A 25,978-nucleotide genomic window follows, 5' to 3' on the forward strand; every position below is an offset into this window, starting at 1 on the left:
TGAATTATTAACATTATGATTTATTCCTTCAGTCTGAGAAACAGGTGAAATGCCATGCATTTCTTGTACATTCACTAAAGACAAATATGAACTGGGCAAAAATAGAGACGAATAACTACAGTTCTGGACCACTGAAGACATTGGAGACAGTTCTCATAGAAAAGACACATAATTCCTTGAATAAAGTATAACACAAGAAAAAAAATAAAGACTAAGAAATCAACTGAAATATGTTAAAATAGTGACAATGTTACTTGTAAAACTGTGAAGGTACCATAATACAGTGATGGAATCAAATGATATACCACAGTAATGAAGGACTGTCATGTAGCATTTAGTATTATTAATTCCTTGTCTCATTAATTGAATTTCAAATTACTTTCATATGGTTTGATGCAGCACATACATCATATCTTTCAATAACCATTTGTCACTGGCAAAACAAACACATTTCCTTCTGTTAAATTAGATGCAATGTTATCACTGACCATTTATAAGAATGCATTAATCATGTAAAAATATTTTTTGTGGAGCGTATTTTAAGACGAGTCTGTCCAAACAAAACACAGAAAATAACTCTATGGCATAAGAGTGCGCTATGAGACACCTCCATTCCTCCTTCTCTTCCGGATCGCTAGGAGAGCCATGTAACAGACGGTGGCAGTGAGGAGGACGGTTAGGAGAATCAACAAGCTGATCCATGCCGCAGGACACAAGCCCTTCCTGATCCCCACAGGTTCCTCTGGAAGAAGACTGCTCACACTGAGTATATAACCCAGAGCCCAGCCCACAGATGCCTCACCTGCCTGAAACATTATAGAGATTGAAAGTTTGGTTTGGGGGGTTTGCATACTGCACATTAACATAATAGTTAAATTTTGCATTTTAATCAGCAGCAAACTGGAAAAATGGTTTCTCTAGCCCAATTCAGAAGTTAAACTGGTTCTGTTATCTACAAATATACTGCATCGCCATGTTGATAAACTTACCTTTTTCTGGAAAGCAACATTTTGGAACGAATTTTCATCAAAGCTATAACCCCTAAGCATTAGCACTTGTATATACACTGCAACTCCACAATAATCCTTCAGGTATTTTTTCAAGTCGGGGGCTTTCTTGGTCATCTATAATGAACAGGAGATATGGATATTAATTAGATTTACAGAACTTCAGAAGTACCTCACCTTTTTACTCATAAGTCAATCTCATAAAAACTGTCTAGAAAATATCCAGGTAATATTTCACCCTGAAATCTCTTTCTCATATATATAGGCCTGTAAGATCTCTTTCATTGTAATTTTTTCCACGAATATTCTCAATTTATCGTTTCTGTGATGCAAATTACATTAACCTCATTCTTATTTCTGCTCTACAATGCATGACAAACTAATATTATTTCAATGGAAAGGTACATCATGTTTCATACATCATAGTAGTACTTGTACTGGTTTTAATTTATGCTGATAGATAAAACATTTTGAATTAGTATTTTTTAGTATAAAATTGTAAAGGATAATATAAAACAACTAACCATCTATATAACCAACTTAATCCAGATGCTATTTGATTTGGGTGAAAATGTGCTTAATTGTCATTTTCAGGTTGAGGTGACATGGACATATCATGAGATTTATGTGATTTGGCAAATGGTGTTATTCTCACACATGCACACACACTCACAAATTATACCTCTTCTATGGTCATATTACACACAGTCTGCGTAGCCTCCTCTAGCTGAGCAGAGGTGCTGATCTTTACCCCTGTTCTTTGCTGGAGATAACTGTGAGTGAAGAAATAGGCGGAGAAGGCCTGAAAGAAAGAGAAATGCATAAGATGCTATTCTATTAAACTCATATGATCATTTCTGGGCCCCTCACCATGAAGCCCCCACTGATGTTGGGCTGGAAAACTCCATTAAAGGAACACTGAGAAAAGGGGCAGGAGTGGAAGGAAAATATTTCAGAAGTGTTGCCAAGACAACTTTGGTAGTCCCCGGTGCCTTGCACTCTGATCCACGAATGAGGGTCGTACGTTTTGGGTCTCCTTGACGCTGCACAAGGCGAATCAAACACTTCCTCCAGCTTGAAGATATCAGTGAAGTCAGATGGGTAGCAGGGATGATACACTTTGCTAGTATTACCCTGCGACTGAAATTAAGACATACTACATGAGTGTTAACTGTGATGTTATTGACACACAGGACAAAAAGAATCAGGACAAAACAAAGTTTGTTTATGACCAATAAAAAAGAAAAGTGTCTACGTAACATATATATTGCAGTATCATTTGATTTGTGATGCATCATACTGTAACCAGGTAGGCCAGGATCATGCGCAGAGCCTCTTCTTTACCATAGCACAGGTAACTATGTGTGTAGAGGGAATACTCTTGCCCGTAGAGACGCAAGGTCATATGGTTTCTCTCGTTTTCAACTTTCTCTGGGGTCTCAAAGGTGATCTGTGTGGATGCCCCACCTAAATCCAGCGCTCCGACTGTTTTTCTGCCGGGGTTAAGCCACCGGCCCACATAGCCGTACTACATAGTGAGGAAATAAGAGAACAAAGACAGAAAACGGCCACTAGATGGCCCAAGTGGTTGAGAAACTGGTAACCATGAATCAAAACATTGGTTTAATATTTAGAACTACGTTTTGAAAAGAAGTGACAAAGCTTAAGTATAATTATTGACTTTCATTTGCCGAGAAAAGATCATACTCTAACAGAATGAAAGTAGGCTACCTTTATGAAGTTTTCAAGGAGGTAGTTCACAGTGATCCAACCGTAAACACCCTCTTCTTGACCACTCAAAATGACTGCTCCTCGAAAACTAAATGGAAAAGATTTGATTTTTTGTTTGACATCTTGAAGAACCTTAAATGCTTTGTCGGGATTGGTAATTCTGGAGAGAGTAAAAGACAGTGAAAATTAAATGTATTTGGAGGATGAAAAAAAAAGCTAACAGCAAATGTCATTCTGGCAGACCACAAATATTATTACATATAAAATATTTACAGACAGAATATACAATGGCCCCAAAAGTTTTTGGACTCTTAAGACACTAAATTTCTGTCTGTCATGACAACTCTCTGAGTATTTGACATGGTAATGGAAATGACATTACAGTTTTTCTCGATTGCTAACACACAATTCATGAAATAATTCACAATTTTCTCACAGATATAAACACAATATAAAAACTACGCACCAACTTGTACAAATCTCAATGTCAAAATCTAATATTTTAGTCAAAAACACATTTTTGTCTCCTTTGTCACAATCAAACTTTAGTCTCATATGAGGACTCTTTTGTAACATCCTACAAGGTAAAACAAAAAGGATGACATCTAGTCGAGAAGACTAGTAATAATATTCACGTTAATCAGATATTGGTTGTGTCTGAAATCGCCCCTATACTCTCATATCAATATAAAATTTATTTCTAGAACACAGTTCCAGTAGTGGGATTGAATGTGAGATTGAATAAGTGCACTCAATAACATCCACAATGGTTTTGGACACCCAAATGGTTGTTCCCTCAATTTTCTCTAGTCTCTATGAAAAGTTTTCTTGGCTCTAAGTATGAATAGGCCTATGTTAGCCGTACTGTTATCTATAAGCTAGTGTGCTCCAAAACAATGACAAAATTCACATTTAGAAGACCAAACCCAACGTTGAAAATGAAAATCAGGTTGATGTCAGAAACCAACATCAGTCGTGTGCTATTTGAGTTCATAGTGTGGCACTTGAGTTAATTATGTTATGTTTGTGTTTTCTGAATGAGAACATTGTTACATAAACTTGTGCAAAATGAGGGCATTTTGTGCACATTTTTGCAGAAAACATTAAGAAAATTGGAATGTGTCTGAAAACAGGTGAATGTGTAGTTAATTAATAGTTTGAGAAATGTGTCTTTGTTTTGAGAACTGAATGAATGGATTGAGGAATTGGGCCAACTAAATCAGTTGTTTTTGCAATTGCATTTGTTTTTGTCTTGTCGGAATAGATCTGCTACGCTGCTGCTGCAGAGCAATACGGGACTTGTTACTGCCAATACACGACAACGCTGTGAGTAAGAAAGACATGCTGCTGCTGTACAATATAGATGATTATACATGATTTACCCGTAACAGATCTGTACAAGTGGAGCTGGGGAAGGTGGAGGGTTTCTGAAGCGGGCAGCAAGCTCATTGGCTACTGATACAGCAGGAACCAATCAACTGTGCCTTATAGAGAATGATGTGATTGCAGGCAGGTTGAGTTAAAGACCTATCAGCCTGCACCATCTGGAGTTTAATGCCAGAACTATAGTTGTACGAATTAGACAACACAACAACCTCTTCTTATAAAACTAACTTCTCTTTTCTTATTTAATGAACTGGTTCCAGTAAGTAAGTAAGTAAGTTCCCCTCAAATTTGTTTCTTTTTTTATGTTACTATTCCAAACCTGAATGATTTCTTTTCTTCTGCTGAGCACAAAAGAAGATATTGTGAAGAATATGGGTAACCAAACAGTCCCAGGGCCCCATTGACTTACATAGTATGGGAAAAATACAATGAAAGTCAATGGGGCCCTTGGCCTGTTTGGTTACCAACATTCTTCAAAATATCTTCTTCTGTGCTCAGCAGAAGAAAAAAATTAATTCAGGTTTGGAACAACGTGAGGGTGAGTAATTTAATTAAATTCACAATGTAATTTCGGGAGGAGTGAACCTATCTAATCTTTCAATTAATCGCCAGAGCTTATAAGCAGCCGCTCACCTTGCTTTGGCATCAGCTGTTTTGACATCCCTCCACCTCTCCAACTCACCAACATAATTTAGGCATCTTGCTACCATACTCATCATCCAAGCATTTGTAGTCCCACTGGGGGGTATATCTTAGCTCGAGTTGAAGCTGCTTTCTCGAGCCCCTCCATTGCGGACAGCAAGCTAAATACGCTTAACCTTATTAGCTTAAAGATTATATGGGCAAAGGAACTCGTGAATGACAGAGTTTTCATTTTTAGGTGAACTATCGCTTTAATCTTCCTGACAATGTAGCCTACATTATTTGAGCAAAATTAACTTTTTGACAACCAGACAGTTTTTTTTAATAATCTTTCTTTTTAGGTATGCATAAAAACTTTCAAAACATCAGTAACATAAGAAGAAAAACATACTCACTTCAGAAGTCTCATACCAGCAGTGGCTCCCAGATACACAGGGGTGCGGTGATGTCTATCTGGTGGAATGTCCCGCATGGCCTGCTTCAAGCATGCCTCGAGGCTGCGGCCTGCTGCACCTCGCTGACCAGCATAGGCAGAGATTCCTCCTCCTGCGCCAAAGGAACACAAAACACATACACTATTTATTTACTTACTTACTATTTAACTAAAAACCTAAAAAGTAGCTAAAGAATCTTAAACAAACATATACAAGAACACAGAGTGAAATAGTTTAATATGCCTGAAAATATATTGTAGATAATCTAGTTTTGATTCTGAAAATGTATTCAAATATTTTGAAACACAACATGCATATTGGTGCTTTTGTGTGAACATGCTTTTAAGATGTATCTTGCTTTAGATGTTTATCTGTATGGCAAATATCTTCACCATTTATCTGCTTGTACATTTGAAGAATTTCAGCAAGTCTTCTGACCTTTGACATGACACTCGCTGTGCTGGGCGACCACGCCTGTGCCATTTAACTTGTCCACCGGCCATCTGTAGGTGTACAAGGCCGTATGTGAGGAGCCAGCGTCCAGCACAATCCCATACTGCGAGAGAGAGAGAGAGAGAGAGAGAGAGAGAGAGAGAGAGAGAGAGTTTAAAAATTCATGTTCAGTTTGATTTTTAGTATATGATTAATGTATTGTCATAACAGATGTTCTGACAGTGATTTATTCCCAGAAATCACTGTATACTGCGAAAGCCAGCATATTTCCAGTTCAAAAACTAAGTATTTGTACAAAATGTGTTTCTGTGACCTGTCACACAGTTATTAACCCACAGCTCCCAGGGGTTTACATGTACCTGGTGACCCGTGACACACTCTTGGAGATGCAATTCCCAGAAGAATCTGATATAACAAGCTTTTCTGAGTCTGCATCTTTATTTGTTCCAGGGTTCACAAGAAACAAAATGACTTTTCTCAATGTTTACCCTGTGAAGGCTACCTCCCCATGGCCACAAAACTGACTAAGTATCTGGTTATAATGTCATTTCAGATTGGTACATGTGATTTAGAATCTGTCTTTCAGATTTTCTGTTGTTGTCTATGACCCAGAGATTGGATATGAATTACTAAGTATCTGAGGGTGAATGTGAAATCCTATACAGATAAAGTACTATTCACAACTTTGAGAGATAAATTACCCATTACACAACTAGCACACCATATTAGTGTGTGCTCAAAACATAATATTTAAAAAACACAATTCCTCTTTGTACCATTTGCCAAAATCATGCCTCCCTCTAATCAAGATAACCTGCATAAAAATGCAAGTTAGCGGAATGGAGGAAGAAAGAAAGAAAGAAAGAAAGAAAGGAAATGTTTTTACATTTTTAATTGTCAAGAATTTATACGTAATGATACTAACCATATACTGCGGCTGCTCTCTCAGTTCAAGTATAGGTACAGTTAGGAGTAGAATAGACACGATTCCAAACAGAAGGAGTGTTCCTGAGGCAATACACTTAACAAACAGTTTATCCATCAGTAAAGTTGGGGTCTGCCTGGTGCAATTCGGATAGTGGAGGAGCAAGGGCAACCCCTCCACCCACCCCTGCTCCTTCACAAAAGTACAACCTTCTCTATAAACTCCACTAATAGAAACAGTCAGTGACAGTGTCAAACTAGATAGATACACCCTTAATTTACAATTAATATTTATTATTCATTATTATATTATGATAATTAATTAAGATATTAAAAGATTCATTAAATGAACAAATTGTTGTAGATTGGAGTGGAAGCACAACATGTCCTGCACTAATAATAAATCTAAATATCTTTTTTTTAATTTTTTGTAGAATGAATGAGGGAGTGTTCCAAACATTCCTAAATTATCTTTTGTATCATCTGTTTGTGACTTCTAAAGGTGTTCACTCGTGCATCTGACTAGAATCCTCAGTCTGAGTCATTCTTGTGCAGCAGAACTAATGTGACGGAGAACAGATTTATTTACAAGGGTTCTCTTCATTCAGTGCTCAGTGCCTCTATTCAAAAGCGGACACAGAAAGCATGCTATGAATAGGACAATTCCTGCCAAGAGCAGAAGCACTTTGCATTAACCACCCTACTTTGTATACACAATGCACTACTCCGTGTGGTAAGAATTTCCTGTTTGGTATTGAAGAGGGAGGATGAAGAAATGTGTGATATTATCTACATTTTGGTGAAATACATGCTTGAGCAGTAATCTTATTTCACGAAAAATTAGAATGACAAAATTAAGTCTGCCCAAACAACCTGATCTTAAATTGATCAAGATGTCAAAAATATTGCAAAGGTTTTGCTTTCAATACAATCAAATCATGTACTCAGTGGTATTATGATTTGAATTTGCATTAGCTTGTAAGGAAAAGTTAAAACATTTCTCGTGAAACACAAGTTTAAAGATTCACAAGCAGTCAGCACAAAGTTTAAACAAGAACCATTTTATGAACAGTATTTAACTACATTTCAAGCGCCACTAGATAAAGATTAACAATTTTAAATAGATGGATAAATACAGTGACTTTGCACATTTTAATAGGCATAATTTTCAAGATCGTGTAATGGCAAACCTTAGGATGTCATTTAAATAAACACAAAACTAAAAAGTCAGGAACTAAGTAACCTGAATGTCTGAATAATTTCCTTAATACACACAAAATTCTCACCCTGGAAACTGTTTTTTCTGTTCCTCAAACAAACAAAACAGCAACATAATGCATAAATGCACCAAATACGAAAACAAAAACATGTAACATCTCAGTCCTGCTTTTCCAGCTCTGGTGTAGTGTTTTCAAATATTGGGACAACAGACTCCTCCTCTTGACACAGGTGCCAGACCACAATGCAATAATAATTGAGCAATAGAATCAGCAACATGACAACCAAGGCCAAAACGACCAGAAGGGCCACCATGAGTCTCTTTCTGCTGCAAAATGGGCGCGATGACCAGTGGTCACTGTGGGACGCTTCCTCCAGTGAGTGTTTAGGCGTGGACAGAAAGTGTTTAATCCAGGTCCCAGCAGGAGCAACAGGTAAAAATAAGCATGCTTCTCTGTCACCCATCATCACAGAAAGAAAAAGCCTCTTGCCCACAGAGCAACTGTCACTACCACCTGCCAGTCAGTGTCTGAAAAAGAAACATGTAGCCTAGTGATATGGTTAAATTAAGCAGCCATAGTGCACCCTGCAAACATGCCCCTGCGGGGCCCACGCTGGCTTTTTGTGGGCACAGTGGGCTAGGGCCAGCCCACGCCAAACCTAAACAGGCCCAGTGCGGGCTTGCCCAGGCGAGGCCCACTGCTTTGGGCTCACCGCGGGCTATCTGTGAGCAGCCCAAACTAGCGTGCTGCCCACATTAAGCCCATGATGGCCCATTGTGGGCCATCCCGTTCGGGCCCAGAGCAGGTTTTGTACCTTTGGGCCCATGCAGGTTTTGTTTAGGTAGCCCACTTTCATACGTTTTGGCTCCTTTTTAAAATTTAATGTGAAATTCATAAGACCTTCCATTTATCTGCTCAGAAGGAATAAAAAGAAAAAATAATTTGCATTGGATTGTGTCTACAAGACAATGCGAGATCCCTTAAAAACTCTAAGAGGGGAGGGGGGGGGGGGGGGGGGGCAGGGGGGGGGGATTCTTGAGGGGGGAGGGGACAGTCACAAAAGAACAGTCACTTTTTAGTGTAGGCCTACTGTGTTATGTATCCTGATTGACTTTATGATTAGTTAAATCTGTTTTGCACAAGCATCGCCGCAGAGTTAACCTTTTCAGACAGTACCGGACAGCGTTCACTTCACGTCTGTGGGCGTTACGCACAGCTCAGTGTGGCCGCTCCAATTTACCTTCAATGAAATCTAATGTAATTGACAGAATTACTAAAAAATATTTAGCTATACCTAAAAGTTAAAGATTTTGGTAGATGTGTGCATTTTCATGATTTATGAGCGACGTTAGTCTAGCAGACTTTTCTAAAAAATAATTTGCTATACCTAAAAGTTAAAGATTTTTTGTGTCACGCATGTCTATTTCCCTCATATTAAATATAAAAAACATGTGGATTGTGGACTGATATTTTTCCAATGTCTGGACTCCTTTATTAATGGAGTAGGCCTATATAAACAGACATTCCAATATATTGGTATTAGGGATGCACGATATATCGACCACATATTGATATCGGCCGATAAATGGTCTTTGACGTTATCGTTATCGAGCCGATAAGAAAATTGGGCCAATATATCAAACCCGATAGATAGATTATTTACTTCAGTTGAGAGATTAGCGCTGTTCACTATGATGGTTCTGAATGATTGGATTCACTTCGAAAAGGAAGATATACAGTTCAGTGCAACGTGTGCAGCACAAATCTGTCACATAAGCTTCATAATATTATAATAAGAGCACTACTGCAAAAGAATGTTGTGAATTCTTGTTCGCCAGTGTTTCAGCGCGACGAGCGCGTTGTGGCGGAAAGAGCGCGTTTATGGAGTTAAGCCTTCATGACAAGCACAGTCAAGTTCTATTGAGCATTCGCAGCATTCTGTGCCATTGTAAGTTGCAATAATATGTTTATTTTGTGTATATATATCTGATTAATCTAATATGGGATGCGTTTGGTTTGAGTTAATGATGCAGTAGCGCTTCATTGTACGGGTGATCATCTTTAGCGTGCGCAGCTTAAACAGAAATGCACATTTATAACTATAATTGGGACTGTCATATACATGCCATTATAATGAGAACATTATTGTGATAAAACGTTGTAAATTCTCTGAGTTTAGTTGCCGTTTCAGCGCGCTTGTTGTGGGAATAGCGCGTCCAGAACAGGGCCTACACATTATGACCAGCACAAGTTCGATTGTGCATTCACGTCATTTTTTGCAGATAAGTCGTGATATAAAGTTGATGTAATATAAATATATGATTAATCTCACATATGATGCATTTCGTTTAAACAACCTGCTAGAAAAGTTCTTCAGTTTCCCGGTGCTCGTTCTCTTCAGCTTCAGCGCGCGCACTTTAAACAACAATGCAAAACATTAAAAGCTGATTGGGACTGTCATATAATTATAATTGTATTCACTATTGTAATAAATTAGTAAATTGGGCAACCGTTGAGTTGATTAATCTTCTAGCAAAGCGATTCAGTTTCGTTCTCTTCAGCTTCAGCGCGCGCAGCTCACACTGACAGCAATGTCATTTGAAACCGTACTTAAGCTATTAAAGATGTTTACTATCACTGTAATATTAAAAATATATATTTTTTTCAAAAACATTGCGTTATAATTGTTCTCGTATTATTTTCATCAACGATATGGTTTGATTGAAATAATTTCCTTATTGTCGGTGCAGAGGCGATTCCATTTTATTGATCCATGGCACGTGCATTTAGTTTCTTTATATGCAGCCCAATGTTATCCAATGACTTATTTAGGTTTTTTTTTTTTTTTGTTAGGCAATAGATATTTTGATAACACTTTACAATACGGTCTCATTTGTTAATGCATTAACTAACAGAGAGCAATAGCCTTTGTTATTGTTATTATAAAATATGTGCGTTCATGTTAGTTCACAGTGCATTGACTAATGTTAACAGATACAACTTTCTTAATGTCTTATAAAATTTTTGGTTCAACTAATGCTAACAAAATTAAACCTTATTATAGTGTTACCATTTTTTAATAAAGAAAGTTGCCCAGTGTTATTTTACAGTTGATTCTGCTACTTTATTTATATTCTGTATTTCTGAATAGGCTACTAGACCTATCCAAAACTTTTCTTTTGCTATTGTTAGCCTATTTATTTGTGCTATACTTTTTTTCAATTTAATTAAAAGATTGAAATCAAGCTTCCTTGTGTTGTGTAAATGTTTAACAACAAACGTACCACATCGTGAAAATGCAATGAGTGAACAAACATTAACGTGAAATAAATGTTTGTAAAAAAAAACAAAATTATTTTTAAATTGTGCATTTATAGTGTTGCAACGCCATTGTCCATGTTTCTGTGATTTCTATGACAAGTTATCGTTTTTATAGTCTTCTCCATTCATTTCCCATGGTGTCAAAAAGACACGGACATCCTGAGTGTGTAGGCTATTTAAAATATATGCCAACATCCAGACAGGCTATTGTATTTTTATTTTTTACATTTCTAAATTCACTCGGCGCTCTGTTAAAAACACTGCACTTTTATTTTATTTTATTTAGTCATAATGCCGGGTAGGGATGGGCATTCGATTAAATTTTCTTAGTCGATCGTCGGGAGAATTAACGATCGACTATCGATTAATCATTAATATTTTTATATTCAAATTCATTATTTATTTTTATATTATATACTTTTTATAAATTAAAAATGCAATGAAAATACAAAAATACAGCGCGTTTTTCCTCGATTGGATCTTTATTACAAGATGATCAACTTGTGGCAGTAAAACTGAACGTTCGGTTAGGCTAAACTTGAAGATATATGCGCTGCGGTGCTCGAAAGCAACGGAACCTGCAGCTGCGAGTTTGCGTTCTTAAACAGAGACCCTCGTTTGTTCCAAAATAATAAATAATAAAAAAAATCATGTTAAACAATAACTTAACCAAAAACATAATAATACTTAGATCTGACAGGTTTTGTCAAAATGTAACTCAGAACTATCCAAGAACGGAGTCGAGAAAGAGAGTGAGAAAGATTAGCCTACCTACTGTAACAATCAATTCGGCTAGGCTACTTAACAAAGCCTCATAAAAAATAACTAGTAACCGTCAAGCCTCGTTTACACTTTCGCCTGGCTCTGCAGCGCGAGTCTCCACAGACTGCGCGCGCACCTCCCCAAACAGACGAGGCGTTTATACTCGACGCGCTCGCCTGTGAAACACCGAATACCGCAATGACGTCATTTTTGCCGCGCTCACCTTCGCGCTCGTGCGGACGCGTCGAGTGTAAACAAGGCTTCAGTCCAGCCGCTGAAAACACCCGCTCTGAGGGGACTGACGTTGCCGGGATGCACAGGTACCTCCGCGCTAACTTGACCAGCCCGGGGAACACGTTCACTTTCCACTCACACTACTCAACGCAGCAGCATTAGTTTAATGATAATCGATAACAAATTAACGTGATCGACGATATTCTTAATGATCAATAATCGATCGTCGATTAATCATGCCCATCCCTAATGCCGGGGTACAATAACGAAATGTATTTTAGATGTAGGCTATACAAAACATTTTTTTGAAATTAAAAAAATATAAAAAGTTTATAAAATTACATAGTTCATAAATTATCACTCGCGTGGCAAGCCCGCGAAAGAATGCAGAGGGCATATATAAAGCTGCAGCAGAGCTGCAGTCAGTGCCCTTCGCCCAGCGGACATCTCTTCTGACTGGATCACCACGGACGACTGAGTTTTCCTGAGGTAAAGAATCTACTTATCACTATCAGATTATTTTAATTACCTTAAAGACTACATTTAATTACATTTAAACAGATTTGTAAATGGCTATGTAAATGATGTAAAACTAGCTATAAATAGGTTATGACATTTCAAAATAAGACCGGAGTAAATAATACATTATTTTAGGACACAGTTTGAACAGGTTTTTTTTCTCAGCTATAACAACTAAACATAAATAACATCCGTTTTCTCAAATGAAACAAATTAAATGGTTAAAAGGTTGTCGGACGCCCTTTTCCACACACAAACAATGACTTTCCGCCTTTTTTCAACATTAGGCCCCAAGACCATACAGTAGGCTACAGTTAAATGCCGTTAAATTCCGTTAAATATGCGTGATGTCATTTGCACCCAAGTGATTTAAACCCCCTCCCTCTCTCTCCCCCCCCCCTCCCTCTCTCTCTCCCCCCCTCCCTCTCCCCACCCCCCCTCTCTCTCTCCCCCCTCCCTCTCCCCACCCCCCTCTCTCTCTCCCCCCCTCCCTCTCCCCACCCCCCCTCTCTCTCTCCCCCCCTCCCTCTCCCCACCCCCCTCTCTCTCTCCCCCCCTCCCTCTCTCTCTCCCCCCCTCCCTCTCCCCACCCCCCCTCTCTCTCTCCCCCCCCCTCTTTGTTGGAAAGTCTCATCGAATGCATTTCTCTATATGAAAATAATTATTCTCTTCTCTTTTTCCAGCTTCATTAGCATCTGTTTGTTGGTAAGTGACCATCTGTGCATCTGTGATTTTTTTGCCATGTAGCCTACATTCTGATTAGTATATTGTAGTGATGTCATAATGTCATGCCCACTCACTTCTTATGTCATGCCCACTCTTTAATAATTGATGAACAACCAGCACATTTTAACAGAGGTGTAAAGTCCAGGTTCAGAAAGTAAAAGTCCACCTCAGTATTTTGTTCCAATCACCTGGATTTGCTAATTAGCAGTTTTTCAGACAGGATTATGGCTGCTGCATTTTCATTATAAACATGTTTTACTCACCTCCAACTCTCTCTGTAGTGCAGATGCATGTGCATCGCTATAGGAGGAGTGCTTCAGCACCCCCAAGAAAGACCAAAGCACCCCGATAGCATCCCCAAAAATAAGTTCTGGAAGCAATTAGCCTATATTCAGGCTGTATTCTATGAATCTATATAAAAAAGATTTTATTCGATTCCTCCTTTTCTTTCCTCGCTTCCTTCCCTCGCGTCCTACAGGGGGTGGAGCTGAGACGCGAAGGAAGGAAGTGAGGAAAGAAAACGAGGATGCACAAATAAGAAATGAGAAGCATCCATATTTGTTGTCAGCTTATGTATAGTGTGTAACTCCCTGTTGCAGATCATTTACGTAGTGTCACGCAGTGTGAACACCACAATGACTTCAAGACACCAGAGCAAGTCGTCTGAACAGCACAGCTATCTGCTGACGTTTAAAGTTGTGTAGTGAGAACTTGGCATTAGTGAAATCAGCTGGCTGAGTTCATGGTGGAATAAACATATAGCAGGACTTTTACTTTTTGACCCCTGGACTTTACACCTCAGCATTTTAATTTATATATTAAAAAAACACTCATGTTTCTTCTTTTTCTCTTTTTTGCTCGTGTCTCAACAGCAGCAAAATCCACCCTAACGGCTCTTTTAAGAGCCAAGACAATCAAAATAGTGCATCTTTGGCTTTGTAAGTATGTTTACTAACTGTTAAACACCTTCTCAGTATCTGGGTTTTGATTAATTGAAGCTATATCATGCGGCAAGTTATCGGTAAAGTCTTAATAAAGACATCGAAAGGATAGTTCCTCTAAAAAAACAAACAAGCATCCTGCATCTTAAAACACGTTCCTCTAATCTAATGTCAAGAAAACTGGACATTTTTATATTCTCGATAACCAATCCTAACTATAAGTTCATTATAGTCTACTACATTGGTAGCATGAACTAATAATGAACTTCACTTCTAAAGCTTTTATTAATGTTAATTTCAACATTTACTAATACTTCATTAAAATCGTGCACTGTAAACTAACATGAACAAACAATGGACAGCTTTATTTTATTAACCAACAATAATAAAGATGAACAAATACTGTAACAAATGTATTGCTCACGGTTAGTTCATGTACGTAAAACATTAACTAATGAAGCTTATTGTAAAGTACAAGCCAGCACACATGGATTACATGCATTTAATTAAGCATATATGATATGGGCTTTCAGAAAATTCCATGTTTGTTGTCCTGCTTGAATACCACAAACACAGCTGTAAATTGTATGTGTAATTTGATCATGTTTATTTGTGAAGTTATAGTAAGTCAATCACATGTATGTATGTTTTAATGTGCTGTATGTTCTTGCTTGTCTTTGTTTTAAACAGGCTCCTGACACTTCTTTTTAGCAAAAATCCTGTCCTTACAGAAAGGTATGTCACACAATAGCAGTTGTTTATAACAGTGTAGCCAAAAATAATCTGTAGTTTAATTGCATTTACATTCTTAAAGTTGGTGTGCAACCAGTGTTGGGTAAGTTTAAAAAAGTAATTAGTTCTAGTTACTTCTCACAAAAACTGAATTAGTAAACTGAGTTACATCATTACAAAAGTAACTAAATACATACCAGGGAAAGTAATTATTGCGTTACTTAAAAAAAATAATAATATGTGAAATAACTTGTATACCCCCAATATACAAAATTTTAAATGAATGAAATGGACACTAAATAGAACACATTATTATTATAAAACATTGTAGACTAGACTAACCACTATATTTTAGTATAGCCAACAGCATGATGGGGTGTGCAAATGCTGCTCAAAATAATTAAACATTTTAGTGTTAGTGCTTTCTCTCCGTAAAACGGCAAAATTTGACAACAATTTATTAGTTTGCCTGATTATTTTAACAGAAGATTTATGTTGACCGCATGTTTGACTCGGCAAGGAAGTGAAAGTCCTATATATATTTTATCTCAGATTACAAGGACATGGCTTCCAGGAGTTATTGGACTAAGCGCCGACACACATTAAGAATCCTGAATTCTTTTGATTCATCACCTTCTGTTCAGGAGATTAATGGTGGTAAAAGTTTGGGAGAAGTTAATCCTGAATCTCTGGATGTCAATGATGAGGAAGATGATGTTTTCATGGATTGTCTAAATTCATTTGATGACTGTGGCAACATTAGTGATGAGAGTGATGCAGTGGAAGATGGTGATACAGACTGTAGTGATGAGAGTGATACAGTGGAAGATGGTGACAGTAGTGATGAAGGTGATACAGTGGAAGATGAATGTGCAAAACTATCAAAGGTGCTGTGTGAGTGGGCTCTGAGGAATGATGTGCCACAGAACACCCTCTCAGATCTTCTTTGTGCACTACAGGAGTTTCATCCAAATTTACCAAAGCAAGCTCGCACCCTGCTACAAACAGCCAAAATAGCAGCCAATGTTAAAAACATCAAAGGGGGTGAATATATACATTTCGGCATTCTCACTCATCTGCGGACAATTTCAACTCTCATCAACGAAGATAGCAACTCTATTGGCCTCCAAATTAATGTTGATGGGTTGCCCTTGTACAAGAGCTCTGCTTTGCAGTTGTGGCCAATTTTGGGAAAAGTGTCATTTGAAGAGGAACCTTTTGTTATTGGAATTTTTTGTGGCAATAGCAAGCCTCTGGATTTGGAGCAGTATTTGTCTGACTTTGTGCAGGAGGTAGCTAGCCTTGAGCAAGGCTTTGAGGTGGCAGGAAAGAACTTTACTTTAAAGATTGACTGCTTCATTTGCGATGCTCCTGCAAGATCGTTTATTAAAAACATTAAGGGACACAATGGGTACTTTGGGTGTGAGCGCTGCAATCAAGAAGGAGTCTATGTTAAGAACCACATGAGTTTCCCAGAGAAGACGGCTACACTCCGCACAGATGATCAGTTCTCTAGACAGGAGGATGAGGAACACCATAGGGGCAACTCTCCCCTTGCACGGATTAACATAGGCATGGTTACAATGTTCATTTTGGACTACATGCACCTAGTTTGCCTGGGAGTGACTCGAAAATTGATACGCTTTTGGATGAAGGGAGATTTTTCTTGTAGGTTGGGCTCGCATGCAGTGATGGCTATCTCTGTGAGATTGCAGCAGCTAAGGCAGCATATGCCAATTGAGTTTCAGAGAAAGCCAAGAAGATTAGCAGACATTTGACCGGTGGAAAGCCACTGAATTCCGCCAGTTCTTACTTTATACGGGCCCAATTGTTTTACAAGACATCCTTTCCTCTTCTCACTACAGAAATTTCATGAATCTCTCAATTGCCATGTACTTGATGCTCTGTCCTGCCTTGTGTAATCATTACTGTGACTACGCTGATGCTCTCATGAAACATTTCTTAAGCGAATTTGAGCAGTTGTATGGTGCTGATGAATTGGTGTATAATGTGCACAGTTTGACTCATTTGGCTGATGATGTTAGGAGGTATGGAGCTTTAGATGGAGTGTCAGCTTTTCCATTTGAAAACTACATGAGAAAGCTGAAAAAAGCTTCCCGGAAACCACAGTTTGTTCTTAAACAAATATTTAACCAAATTACACTTGAAAGGACATTTATTACATCAAAAAAAGCAAAGAAGACAGACAGCAAGACACCTTTGCTGAAAATGAGACACTCATGTGGTCCATCAATACCTAACCTGCCTCACTGCACCCAGTATAAAAAGGCAATCTTTCAACAGTTCTGCGTTGCCACAACTACTGGGGACAACTGTGTGATGGCTCAAGGGAAATTGGGACTGGTACAGAACATACTATGTGATGAAAAGACCAATACAAAGTACATAATTTTCAAGAGGTTTTCAAAGCTAGATTCCCTTTATTCCAGTCCTCTAGATTCAAAAGACATAGGTGTTTATAAAGCAAGTCATCTAGAAAGTACAGACCAAATAAACTACCTGTCAGATATAACAAGAAAATATGTTTTGATCCACACAGACACAGAATGGGCAGCCATTCCATTTCTCCATTGCTACTGAGGGTTTTTTCTTCTTTCTATTTTTTTGTAAATGTAAATGTCTTCCACCAGCGAGTCACCTTCAACCAGCGAGTCACCTTCCACCAGCGAGTCACCTTCCACCAGCGAGTCACCTTCCACCAGCGAGCCACCTTCAACCAGCGAGTCACCTTCAACCAGCGAGTCACCTTCAACCAGCGAGTCACCTTCAACCAGCGAGTCACCTTCAACCAGCGAGTCACCTTCAACCAGCGAGTCACCTTCAACCAGCGAGTCACCTTCCACCAGCGAGCCGCCTTCCACCACCTTCAACCAGCGAGCCACCTTCAACCAGCGAGTCACCTTCAACCAGCGAGTCACCTTCAACCAGTGAGTCACCTTCCACCAGTGAGCCACCTTCAACCAGCGAGTCACCTTCCACCAGCGAGCCACCTTCAACCAGCGAGCCACCTTCAACCAGCGAGCCACCTTCAACCAGCGAGTCGCCTTCAACCAGCGAGTCGCCTTCAACCAGCGAGTCGCCTTCCACCAGCGAGCCGCCTTCCACCAGCGAGTCGCCTTCAACCAGCGAGTCGCCTTCAACCAGCGAGTCGCCTTCAACCAGCGAGTCGCCTTCAACCAGCGAGTCGCCTTCAACCAGCGAGTCGCCTTCAACCAGCGAGCTACCTTCAACCAGCGAGCCACCTTCAACCAGCGAGTCACCTTCAACCAGTGAGCCACCCTCCACCAGCGAACCACCTCACCAGCGAGATGGCCCTGTACAGCATTGTTGAGTTCCCAGATTACTCAGTAGGGATTGTGAGCAGCAAATGGCTTAATGAGGACTCCTCCATAACTCTGTGGCCACCTTATATTGACCCTGGTAAACAGAAGGCAGCTTTGTTGATGCATGAAGTTCCTGGAGAGACTTGGAAAGCGCATGAAATCTGTGTTTTGGGCACAGCAGGTAGATTTTTTTTTCTCTCCCAGAAATGTATATAACTTAAACTAAGCATTGCATGAAATGTGTCAAGGTAAATGTGAAAGGATGAAAGACCTATTGACATTTATTTTGTTTCTTACAGTGGATTATGAAAAGGCAAGATATAAAGCCAAAATGGCAGAAACAAATCTAATTGTAGCCAGTGAACCTGAAGAATTAGATCGCAGTCAGCGGTCAAGACAGTAAGTGTTGTTCTATTGCTTTTACTGTCTAGTACATTTATGCAAATTAGGTTAAATATTAAACATAAATTATAGTGCTGGTGCATTCTAAGTTATAAATGTTGTGAACAAGATCCTGAAAGCAAACTATTACTATATCTAAAATAGTATGAGCCAGTTATTTAGTATGAGCCAGCTGTTTATGTGTGTTAAAATGCATTCTTGGATTGTTTTTCCTCATTTTGTGCAGACCTACCAAACGCTACATTGATCTCGAGCCTGAACCTGCTCCACTGAAAAGGCAGAGACAATCACAAACAGTCACAGCTGCAGTCGTACACCAGCCACCAGTTCCACCATCACCCATGGGTTTGCCACCTTCTGGTCATAACTCTCTGGTTACTCTGTCTCCAAGCCACCTTCCACCCCCGAGTCGCCTTCCACCAGCGAGTCACCTTCAACCAGCGAGTCACCTTCAACCAGCGAGTCACCTTCCACCAGCGAGTCACCTTCCACCAGCGAGTCGCCTTCAACCAGCGAGTCACCTTCCACCAGCGAGTCACCTTCCACCAGCGAGTCACCTTCCACCAGCGAGTCGCCTTCAACCAGCGAGTCGCCTTCAACCAGCGAGTCACCTTCCACCAGCGAGTCGCCTTCAACCAGCGAGTCGCCTTCAACCAGCGAGTCACCTTCCACCAGCGAGTCGCCTTCAACCAGCGAGTCACCTTCCACCAGCGAGTCGCCTTCAACTTTCACCTGAGGTCCACCTTCCACTTGCAAGCCGTCCTTCACCTGCAGCCTTCCCCCTTCCTGTGAGGAACTCTCTATCAGCAGGTATGTTTAGTAGACTGTAAAAAGGCTTACACCTCTCTAGCCTTGGAAGCAAAAGTTATTTTTATTCTTTGTGGCTACATCTTGTAATGATGGTTATACAATAAGAGTTGGTTCTTGATAGAAGAACTCAATGTTAATATCCATTTCTTTCTTATTAGGCTAGGCCTTACATTACCTAATTATATGAGGATTTTGTCTGTAATGTATTGTCTGTGGATTTTATTGTTTCATTTGTAGAGATGCACACTAGGCCTATTCTGATTTCCGGTTTTTCATTGAGTTTGACCTGCAATACCTATTTTAGCCGATTCCGATTTCATTTTTTCTAACCACTTTACAGCACACACAAATATTTATTTTCTATCTTTTCTTTAATAGAACATTTTGCATATAACATTTTTTTTAACAGATAATCGCTATAATGCAACTGAATGATTAAAAATAAGCTTAAATGCGTGTATCTTCTATAAATATTTTTATTATTCATTTTATTTTCAGACATACTCCAGTTTTTGTTAAAACTCACTACACATGTTTATTCTGTGCATTTTGAGCAAATAGAAAATAAAATAAGAAATAATTCAAATAGAAATAATTTCTATTTTGTCTATCGAAAGGGTGCTTTCACTTTAATTGAGCTAACGGCACAGCAAAAACTAGACTCAGTGCCGAAACCCACTTCACTGCTTCACTGCACGCACGTGACGCTCACGCTCTGCTCATGCTGTCGTTGTGAATGCACTCATTGGTTAACATGCACTCCAAAAAAAATATGCGCCGCTCACGCTTGCGGTGTGAAACTGCTGTGATGCTGATGCTAAGCGATGGTAATCATGAGTGCATTTGACTGGCATAAAATCGGCATATGGACTGACCGGCCGGTCGCCGGCCATGGCCGATCACGGGAAAATCGGCCCATTCCGGTCAATCTGTGCATCTCTATTCATTAGCCCATTTAATATTTTCACCTATTACAGATACAATAGTATTTTAATAACATTAGTTATCATGTATTTGTGTAAAGGCTATGTATTAGTACTATAGTATAGTACAGAGAAAGTGACACAGAAAGCCACAAAGGCTGTTCAGACTGCAGGCATTAATGCTCAATTCCGATTTATTGCCAGATCCGATTTATTGCCAGACTGACTGACTGACTGACTGACTGACTGATTTTTTAAATGTGGCCTGCATGCGCAAAAGAGTAAATGACGTAAATCGAGTTTATAGCCTATTATTCTGCTAAAACGGTCTCTGTGCTCAGTTTTAATTGTTTTCTTCCTTTTCAGGTATTGATAGATATTTAGTCAGTACACTAGAGGAGATTAAGGACAGGCTGACTATGCTGGAGAGAACAGTGGCAAATAGCTCTCGATCAAGCACAAAAGAGGTCACATTGCCTGATGACGTCATATTACCCCTCCAAAGCTACCAGGACATGGATATCTTGGAGCAAAAAATGGAAGATCATCAATGTCGGAAAGATTTGGTATGTCAACAGTAGCTCTTCTCAAGACCAATTACTTTGAACTAGCATTGACCGAGCCTCTGGCTCTAACTATATGGACAAAAGTATGCAATTACACCCTCAAGAACTTAAATGGCATGCCATTCCAATCTATATGCATTAACATGGACTTGGTCCCCCCTTTGTAGTTGCAATAACTTTCGCTCTTCTGGGAAGGATTTTCACAAGGTTGTGGGGTGTCAGTGGTATTTTATGCTCATACATCCACAAGAGTTTTTGTGAAAGTCAAAAAAATATTATTTAACAATTTCGTCTTAAGTGTTGGAATGCGCACCAAATAAACTAATTTCTTCTACGTTGAAATTATTTTAAATGATTACATTTTCATATTTGTATGCAGAAACAAAAATTGATCGACATGCTCAGGGTTAAGAGAGTGACAGCAGAATATCTCGCTTAACTTCATCATACAACCGGGGAATTGCCGCTTCTGTTAAAAACTTTTATGCTTATTTAAGACATAACCAACTGTGTTTAGAGGATACTTACCAAAAAAAAAAGCAGGATGTGCAGTATATTGAAAAGAAATATTAAAAGTGCGATAAGTCGGGAAAGAGAACGGAATTCTTTGCACATGCTCCGAGCGCAACACAGACAAGCATAGCCTTTGTCTTCGGTTGTGCACCTAAATGGCCAAATAAACACAAAAATTTATCAAAATGCCAAGTCGAGTATTCACGTAAACACAGTAGATGTAAGTACTGTGTGCATTCTCTCTTTCTCTCTCTCTCTCTCTCTCTCTCTCTCTCACATGCAGACAGAGAGGATTTATGTTCATCAACCACAGTCACAGTGAAAGCCCTTCGCAATTAATACGTATTGAAACTTTATTGTTTGCTGTATATTTGTTTGTTTTTAGTTGTCTATCTATGGACCTAATAATTAGCTGCTGTTGACATTTTATTGAAAAATCCCTTTTTAATTTGTGTATGTTCCTTCCTGTTAGACTGCCTATCTAGGAACCATTGGTGGGTGTAATGTCCAGGTAGCAACTAGGAGAATATTGACAACATTGATTGGCCATTCTTTAGCCACTCAATTGAACTGGAATGGCTCAAACCAAAAGAGACCTTTTCAGAGCCTGAGGCTAAAGAGGGTTGTAACAGGTAAGCATGTGGTATTAGAAATGGCATGTATTAATTACTTCCCATACACCATGTTGTCTCATGCCTATTTGCTTTTCAGAGGCTGTAAGAAAACGTTCCTTTCAGCCAAGTCCTCGTGATTCCGAAATTGAGAGTGAGATAAAGGTGTGGCTGCGGAATTCAAGAGACAGAGCGGGTGGACGAAAGGAGCGGTACCACCGTCTGCTGACTAGTCAAGAGACCTCGGGGGAAGAGTGAACTTTGCCAATGAATGATTAGCACACCAAACTTTTTTTTATTTTTTCAGCAAAGGTATTTTTATGTTTATTTGAATTATTTTTATATTTGTATGGATGATTTTTAGTCCCTTTCAGAGTGTTAAATTACCTTTATTAACCTGTATTGACCTGAATTGAATGTTTCATATTTTGTATTTAATAAATACATTGATTTGAAATCCCTTTGACTACTGTACATTTTTGTGGTGACTGCATTCATTTCAGATGTATAGAATAATTGTTTTTCCCAAAGACTTATAGTTATAGTAGCCGAAAAGTATTTATAGTGAAACAGATTAATTTTGAAAAAAATAAAATTAAAATAAATAATTGTGAACAAGATCTTTTGTTTTAGTTGAATAGTGCCCTGTGTGTGCGGGCCCTGTGTGGGCTTAGTGAGGGCTTCCTGGGGGCTAAGGGAGGGCTGCCCATGCAGGGCCAACGTTCTGCGGGCCCTGTGTGTGCGGGCCCTGTGTGGGCTTAGTGAGGGCTTCCTGAGGGCTAAGTGAGGGCTGCCCATGCAGGGCCAACGTTTTGCCAATGAGCAAATTCTCATGGGCCCTGCGCTAGCAGCCTGCTGGGGGCCCTTAGGCTAGCCCTAAGTGGGCCCGGAAAGGGCCAGTGCGGGCTTGTTTGCAGGGCAAGTAACAACACACACACACAAGTTGGTAAACCTATCATTACGAGGACATTCTATAGACAAAATTGGTTTGGGTTTCGTCTCGTAAAAAAGACTTTTTTGGATTGCTATTATTAAAGAGATTCATGGGGTAGTTTTCGTTTCCCTGGCCTGCATGTATTCTGACGCACTGATCAGGAATATGAATAGTAGTCCAAATGTCAGCCTTGCTTAGGTTTTGTGCTGTAAATACCTGTTTGAGGTTCTTTTCCACATAATTTATTGACATCTCTCCCTCATGTCGACTCGCTACGCTACCTCCCGATCCCGCAGTTTTTTTTAGCTGCCCATTGCCGCCCGCAGCAAAGTTCAAACCGCCCGCTCCCGCGAGATTTGCGTTGGGTCCCGCGGGATCCGGCGGGACTCAATCCCAATGCAGCCCTCTATCTCCAACCACCAACCCTACCTAACCTACCCATTACAGATAACGTTCTGCATTTTTACATTATAAATGCCCCCATAAGGACAAAGATTTCGGATATTGGCATCTTTGTGGGGACATTTGTCCCCATAATTTACGGGTTATCAGGCCAAACAGACCAACACACACCTGCTGAAAGAGGGAGCAAAGCTATCTAGAATATCATAATAGAAGCTCAGTATAGAGAATCATTAAAGCAACTACCTAGAACGCAACTGCACAGTAGCACACTAAAACATACCAAACCCCTTTAGCAACTACATAGCGATGCCATGGCAACCCCCAAGCAAAGTGAGTTTTCCACAAAACCAGCGCCACACGCATTTTCTTAAGAAATAAATCTAGTTTTAAGCCATAACAATTTACCACGGCAGTTTGTTCACGCTTTAAGAATCTTTAAGTTGTTTGTTTAATTTGTCTTTCAGTTAACTTATTTTACGACAGTGGCGACAGCGGGGCATCTGCCTGCAAAAACGAAGGCTGCATTTTCAGGACCACACTTCTAGGACCGCATTTCTAGGACCCATAGGTTTTTAGTGACAACGCCACCTACCGAATTAGAGGACCAGCGAAGATGGATGACATTCAGAGTGTGAGTATCAAATGCGAATCAATTTTTATTTGTTTAACTTTAAAAACAATTGTGATTCATTTCATTGGAGAGTTAACGTTGCCAACGTGCTGGTGATTTGCTAAACAGTCTTGAATGCATAGCCATCATATATTAGCCTCTAATGCTGGAAAAGGAATTGTTAGCACATTCATTTACCGGAACTGTTGTATGATAAGCCTGTGTTGACTTATTTACAGCACAATAAACTGTAGCATGTTCGTTCTGAAAGCTTGTTAATTAGGCTACTCATTGTTTTTACATTTTAATTCAGTTAAAATAATCTTATGTGTTATGTGTACGTCTCTTCATTTTGACATGGTTTTATAAAGTTGGTTGAGACATGACATTTTAATAGTCAGACATATCAGTGAGGACTAGAACCTTTGTTCCCACAACATCAAAATCATTTTTTTCCAAATTCTTTGAACAGCATGCAATAATTGTATTATGAACATTAATTGGTATGAAGATTGATATCATTTTTTTAGCATTATCATTACTCTGTGGTAACTAAGATCTTTTAAATATGAAATTTAAAATTAGAGAGTAGAACGTGTTCAACTAAATGTTTCTTATTTAATTCACTTCTCTTTCTCTCTCTTAGGAGTCAGTGATGATGTTGTCCATGTGTTTGTCCATCCATTGAAGTTCTGTCTATGTGGTTCACGTCATGATCAAATTTGTTTCTGTGTGTGTTCAAGTTCAGTTGTTATATATTATTTTGTAAAATATTTTGTGTGTTCAATTTCAGTTGTTATATATTATTTTGTAAAATATTTTGTGTGTTCAAGTTCAGGTGTTATATATTATTTTGTAAAATACACAATCTTAAATCTACCCCCAGAGTCATCCTTGTCTTCCCTTTGTACTTGAAAATGTGGTCCATCTAGTGACTGAAAAGACTAACATGATTCCTTGTTTATTTTACTTGAGTTATTATAGTATGCTACTTAGACCCAATAAGTTCTCAACATTGAACCCGGTTTAATTGCAAAAAAGAAAGTAGTATTTGGGTGTAATACAACTTGAAATAAAAAACTCTAATGTAGTTAAAACTGGGTGGAAATACTGCCTTGGTGGGATTTTTTTCGGTCCTCCAAAATTAGGGTCCTGGAAATGCGTTCCTGGGACTGCGGTTCTCCGACTCGGTAGGTGGCGCTGTCACAAAAAACTAGGTTCCTAGAAATGTGGTCCTAGAAGTGGGGTCCTGAAAATGCAGCCTCCGGGACTGCAGACAGATAATATTGACAGCGGTGGCAGTTTTATGACAGAAGTAGCCTATCTAGCAGCACAATTTGGCGCAACCTTTACTTGAGTAAAAGCAAAACAAAAAAGTAAACAACGCTAAACCAGCTAAAACCGAATTCCCTTATCTGTTTTCCCATCAATGATGTTTTGTCTACTTTTACTTTTATTATTTAGCCCTACGCAAGAGAATGAGCCTAACGTTAACCGTTTTTTAGGGGAGGAAAAAGGCTTGTTTAGAATAGGAGAATCTCCATCTCCGTTCAGTCAGTGGAATAAAGAGACCCCGTAAGAACAGGTAACAACACGACGCTCGCGCACTTTATTGATGATAATTAAACCGTCGCGTTCTAGATGGTGTGAAACAGTTTAAAATCATTTCGACAGGCTGATCCTGTTTTAATAATCGAGCTATCATTTAGTTGTGCACAGCAAAGACTAAAGGAAACTCACCTGTTATAGACGTCAGTGTTTTGCAGAGGAACACTCTTCCCAATCCCCTCGCTATAGATACCGCCTCTTAAATAGACTGCCAGGCGTT

At 39.2% G+C, this 25,978-nt stretch overlaps 1 protein-coding gene and 1 long non-coding RNA gene across 4 annotated transcripts in view; one reads left to right on the forward strand and one right to left on the reverse strand.

Annotated features, from left to right (window-relative positions):
- Positions 1-25,931, reverse strand: entpd2b (ectonucleoside triphosphate diphosphohydrolase 2b). Of its 3 annotated transcripts, none has more exons than XM_077193937.1 (9): positions 25,891-25,931; positions 5,593-5,756; positions 5,162-5,312; positions 2,739-2,898; positions 2,308-2,535; positions 1,878-2,147; positions 1,690-1,809; positions 990-1,124; positions 1-806 (listed from the first exon to the last, which is right to left on the reverse strand). In XM_077193937.1, the coding sequence occupies exons 2-9, from the start codon at positions 5,681-5,683 to the stop codon at positions 597-599; spliced, it is 1,365 nt and encodes a 454-aa protein (XP_077050052.1). In that variant the 5' UTR covers positions 5,684-5,756; positions 25,891-25,931; the 3' UTR covers positions 1-596. The 3 variants fall into 3 exon arrangements, with proteins under 3 accessions (XP_077050052.1, XP_077050033.1, XP_077050042.1); XM_077193918.1 differs by lacking the exon at positions 25,891-25,931 and adding an exon at positions 6,579-6,765 and having other exon boundaries at positions 5,639-5,756; XM_077193927.1 differs by lacking the exon at positions 25,891-25,931 and adding an exon at positions 6,579-6,715.
- The window catches only part of LOC143697018 (uncharacterized), a 2,611-nt gene continuing 2,055 nt past the window's right edge, over positions 25,423-25,978 (forward strand). The window contains exons 1-2 of the long non-coding RNA XR_013186132.1: positions 25,423-25,526; positions 25,615-25,735. This is a non-coding gene — a long non-coding RNA (uncharacterized LOC143697018). The remainder of the gene's footprint in view (positions 25,527-25,614; positions 25,736-25,978) is intronic.

The sequence above is a fragment of the Siphateles boraxobius genome, unplaced genomic scaffold (genome assembly GCF_051911475.1).
Source record: "Siphateles boraxobius isolate OS27281-9 unplaced genomic scaffold, OSU_SipBor_1 11, whole genome shotgun sequence".
Taxonomy (NCBI): Eukaryota; Metazoa; Chordata; class Actinopteri; order Cypriniformes; family Leuciscidae; genus Siphateles; species Siphateles boraxobius.